The 5,000-nt window shown below is 44.2% G+C and overlaps 1 protein-coding gene across 1 annotated transcript in view; it reads left to right on the plus strand.

Annotated features, from left to right (window-relative positions):
* The window catches only part of LOC115196477 (DNA-binding protein SATB2-like), a 63,693-nt gene that overhangs the window by 12,485 nt on the left and 46,208 nt on the right, over positions 1-5,000 (plus strand). The window contains exons 2-3 of the mRNA XM_029757339.1: positions 2,167-2,376; positions 4,960-5,000. The exon at positions 4,960-5,000 is cut by the window's right edge and continues 157 nt beyond it. Coding sequence (XP_029613199.1) covers positions 2,167-2,376; positions 4,960-5,000 — 251 coding nt within the window. The remainder of the gene's footprint in view (positions 1-2,166; positions 2,377-4,959) is intronic.

Consider the following 5,000-nt stretch of genomic DNA (forward strand, 5'->3'; position numbering starts at 1 on the left):
GTCAGGCCTAAGATGTCTCAGCTATGCAGTCCTATGGGAAATAAAGAAAGTGACTGGTCTTTCCAGTTAAACAGAGAGGCGGCTCGGGTTCTTCCGTATTACAATATTCTGAGTTTGTGTTGGAAGGCTCTTTTTAAAGGCTGTTATTCATTTGGCATGTGCTTTTTATTGTCATCATGTGCTGCTTTCAGGCCAGAATGGGTTAATTATCATGCCAGGGGAAACCACAGATTGTGAAACAAACACATCAGATTGCATGACAGATAGCCCCTTTACGTCTAGAGGGTGGTGGCAGACTGCAGTTTGAACCCATGTCTCCTGCACACCACGAGACTGTGTTAGCCCGCTGAGCTGAAGCCAGATAGGCAGCAGACTGCTCCTGCTTCTATAATAGTTGTGTGACAGTCTGGGGGTTCAAACCCGATTGTCCTGCTGGCCACAAGACTGTGTTAGCCCGGTGAGCTAAAGTCAGACAGCCAATGGAAGTGGTCAGATCTCAGACACGGTTAATTGAGGTTCCAAACCCCCTCCGTCTGCCCGAGGCACCAGTTACTTTAGCTCAGAACTTCATGCTTTGGGGCGAAGACGGTTGCTCATGAATTGGGAACCTTTATGTCTTTAAAGTAGTGCGTCAAGTTATAGCCTGTTGTTGTAAATAACGTTGCCTGAAAAGCCAACTATCACCTCCTAGATTAGTGGTATAGCCTTTTGGTCAAACAGTAGACCTGGCTTTACATACTGTATCATCTCTGGCCACAGACAGGGCGGCAGGTAGCCTCGCGGTTAGAGCGATGGGCCAGTAACTGAGAAGTTGTTGGTTCAAATCCCAGAGGTGAAGAAATAATCTGTTGATGTGCCCCTGAGCAAGGCACTGAATCCTGATTTCTCCTGTAAGTCCCTCTGGATAAGAGTGTCTGCTAAAGGACTGAACTGTAAATTGACAGGCCTGCCTAGCATGAGATTTGGTTATGTATGGATGACTATAGAGTCTGATAGCAGTCAGTGATATTATTTACAGCGAAGAGCCTGGTGATTTCCACCAGATGCTGGGTTTCTGTTTGTTTATTGTGGTCTGCTTTTTCTGCTCTCGTCATCTGTAAATAAAAAGTAATGTCTTCAGTATGGGAGGGTTGATGGGTACAGGGAGGAAATGACCACAGCACTCACGCCTCCAACACAACATGAACGGATACAGCGCTCATCTCAGTGGGAGTTTGATACAACTAAAGGGTTTCATTTCAAAACGCTATTCATCCTTTTTCAGAAATGTTGAGAAATGAGCTTTTATTGTTTTTAAGAAATGATGAAACAGATTGGTGTTTTTTCACTATCTCATATTGGCATGGGGTTGTTCAACAACAGACAGGTATTTGTTTAAAATCTATCACTTGATGGTTTCATTTCAGAAAGACAAATAATGAAATAGTTTTGCTAAATGCTACAATATCCACCTGACTCTCAGAGTAAGTAGTACTGCTAAGTTTTACTGTGAAATGTACACTTTTCTTTTACATTTGTGACAGCAATATATTTTTTTACAATAATAATTAAACACAGTCATATGAGATCTGTATGTAAAACATGTACATTTGACATTTTAGTCATTTAGCATATGCTCTTATCCAGAGTGACTTACAGTAGGTGCATTCATCTTAAACAACCACATACAGTATCACAGTCAAATGAACAGGATACAAACATTCCATGCCAGCTAAACAACAGATATATATAGCACAATGGAACCAATGGAATCATCCCAAAAGTGCAAATCAATTGACCCAATGCCTCTGGCTCTTTTCAAACGCTCAACATATCTGAAAGAAAACAGGTACTATTTAAACCCTGATCTGATTTGAAGGAGTCTCCACAATGTCAACACCAGTAAGATGTAGATACTTGCCTGTAGACTCCTAGATAAACTAAGTTTAGGGGAGGGTACACTGATCCTAGTTCAGTGTCTATGTTCAAGGGTAACTTTGTCCTAAAGAACAAATGCCTCCTCTATTTTCTCTTCCTCATTCTCTTCCCTCCCTCTCTCACTCTCTCTCTCCCTCTTTCCCTCTCTCTCTCTCTCTCTCTCTCTCTCTCTCTCTCTCTCTCTCTCTCTCTCTCTCTCTCTCTCTCTCTCTCTCTCTCTCTCTCTCTCTCTCTCTCCCCTGTCTGCAGGTCCGTATGCTCTGTTGGGAGTCCCTCCTGGAGGTTGGAGGGGGATGGAGCGTGGTGGTCCTGAGAGCCCCTGTCTGCGTCCCGAGCAGAGAGGGGACAGCCCGGACACCTGCGCCCCCCCGCCGGGCAAGATGAGCCGTCTAGAGGTCAACGGGAGCCCCACGGGTCCACGCACGCGCCTCAACGGCACCCCGTTACGGCCCCTCGGAGGTAGGGGAACACACAGAGGAACACATACACAAGCAGACACACACACACAGTCTTGCGCAGCTAACTTTGTGGGGACATACAATTCAGTACCATTCAAAGTCCTATTTTCCCTAACCCTTAACCCTAACCCTAACCTTAACCCTAGCCATAAACCTAATTCTAACCCTAACACTAACACTAATTCTAACCTTAACCCTAAACCCCCCAGAAATAGCATTTTACCTTGTGGGGACCAACAAAATGTCCCCAGTTGGTCAAATGTTTGTTCATTTACTAGTTTAACACGTCCACTCACACACACTGACACACGGATAGACAGACGGACAGACAGGCAGACAGAGAGACACATATTTCCCTCAGATTACACAGATCCACAAAAATTCCAAAACAAACCCGATTTTGATAAACTCCCATATCTACTGGGTGAAATTCCACAGTGTACCATCACAGCAGCAAGATTTGTGACCTGTTGCCACAAGAAAAGGTCAACCAGCGAAGAACAAACACCATTGTAATACAACCCATATTTATGTTTATTTATTTTCCATTTTGTACTTTAACCATTTGTACATCATTACAACACTGTATATATACACATAATATGACATTTGTAATGTCTTTATTCTTTTGAAACTTCTGTGAGTGTAATGTTTACTGTTGTCGTAAGGAGAAGCGGACCAAAGTGCAGCGTGTGTGTCGTTCCACATTTTATTTACACTGTGAAACTATGCAATACATAAACATAAACTAAAGAACAAAACAACAAACCGTGATGCAGAGGTGAAACATACACTACTCAAAAACACAATCTCCCACCAACCTAGGTGGGAAAAAAACCCTACTTAAGTATGATCTCCAATTAGAGACAACGAGGACCAGCTGCCTCTAATTGGAGATCATCCCAAACAAAACCCCAACATAGAAATACAAAACTAGACCCTGACAACATAGAAATAGAAAACATAGGGAAAAAAACCTGTCACGCCCTGACCTACTCTACCATAGAAAATAACATCTTTCTATGGTCAGGACGTGACAACTGTTCATTTTTATTGTTTATTTCACTTTTGTATATTATCTACCTCACTTGCTTTGGCAATGTTAACACGTTTCCCATGCCAATAAAGCCCCTTGAATTGAATTGAGAGAGACAGAGAGTGAGAGAGAGAGAGAGAGAGACAGAGACAGAGAGAGAGAGAGAGACAGAGATAGAGACCAAAATAAGAGTGAGACAGACAGACAGACAGACAGACAGACAGACAGACAGACAGACAGACAGACAGACAGACAGACAGACAGACAGACAGACAGACAGACAGACAGACAGACAGACGAGACGAGAAGAGAAGAGAGAAGGATTCCTCCTCATAGCCATGGCTTTCTGCTAGTGTTAATGAGGGAGCTGTCTTTGAACTGGGGGAAATCAGCCTCTCTGTTGAAACCACAGTATGGCGGTGTGGAATGGGCCACACACATGCTATCCTAACACTATAGTCCAGAGAGCAGTTTATGTACAGTGTATGTTCACTTTTAGGGACACTTCCACAAATGCGTGCGTGCGCACTAACACACACACACACACACACACACACACACACACACACACACACACACACACACACACACACACACACACACACACACACACACACACACACACACACACACACACACACACACACACACACACACTCCCTAGCTGAGTTATTGGGATATAGCGTGCCTGGTGAGACTTGGTTTCCTGGAGTTCATTTGTCGTTGTGCTGTCAGTAGCTTGATTGATTCCTCCAAATTACTACTCCTTGAGGATTAGCTGAGTACGATGGAGGGTTTCAGGCTTGGAAAAGTCACAGTTTCATGACTAAAGCAAATTATCTAATTATTCACTGGTCTCTTATTTAATCCGTGAAAGAAACCGAATGTCCTTAATTTGTTATGAGTGGTTCAGAAAATGACTTTATGCAAGACATTGATATGTGCTGTGTGTGAGTGCTTAGCAGTTAAGAGTGTTGGGACAATAACCGAAAGGTCACTGGTTCAAATCCCAGAGTAGACTAAGTGATGAATCTGTCGATGTGCCCTTCAGCAAGGCACTTAGCCCTAATTGCTCTGGATAAGTGTCTGCTAAATGATGATGAGTAATAACTGAGCTAATCTTCTAGCCCTCCCTCTGTGTTCATATCAAGCCCAGGTTGTATTGGATTCATCATTTCTTTCTTCCTGTAATGGAGAAGGTTGTTTATTGTCACTCAGTCCTCTCTCTCTCTCTCTCTCTCCCTGTCTCCTGTCTCTCCCTGTCTCTCTCTCTCCCTGTCTCCCTGTCTCTCCCTGTCTCTCTCTCTCCCCCTCCTCCTGTCTCCCTGTCTCCTGTCTCGCTATCTCTCTCTCTCTCTCTCTCTCTCTCTCTCTCTCTCCCTGTCTCCCTGTCTCTCCCTGTCTCTCTCTCTCCCCCTCCTCCTGTCTCCCTGTCTCCTGTCTCGCTATCTCTCTCTCTCTCTCCATCCTCCACCTGTCTCTCTCTCTCTCTCTCTCTCTCTCTCTCTCTCTCTCTCTCTCTCTCTCTCTCTCTCTCTCTCTCTCCAGGTCTGATGATCCCTGTGTACTGTGTAGTGGAGCAGGCAGAT

Source organism: Salmo trutta, chromosome 6 (assembly GCF_901001165.1).
Source record: "Salmo trutta chromosome 6, fSalTru1.1, whole genome shotgun sequence".
Classification (NCBI taxonomy): Eukaryota; Metazoa; Chordata; class Actinopteri; order Salmoniformes; family Salmonidae; genus Salmo; species Salmo trutta.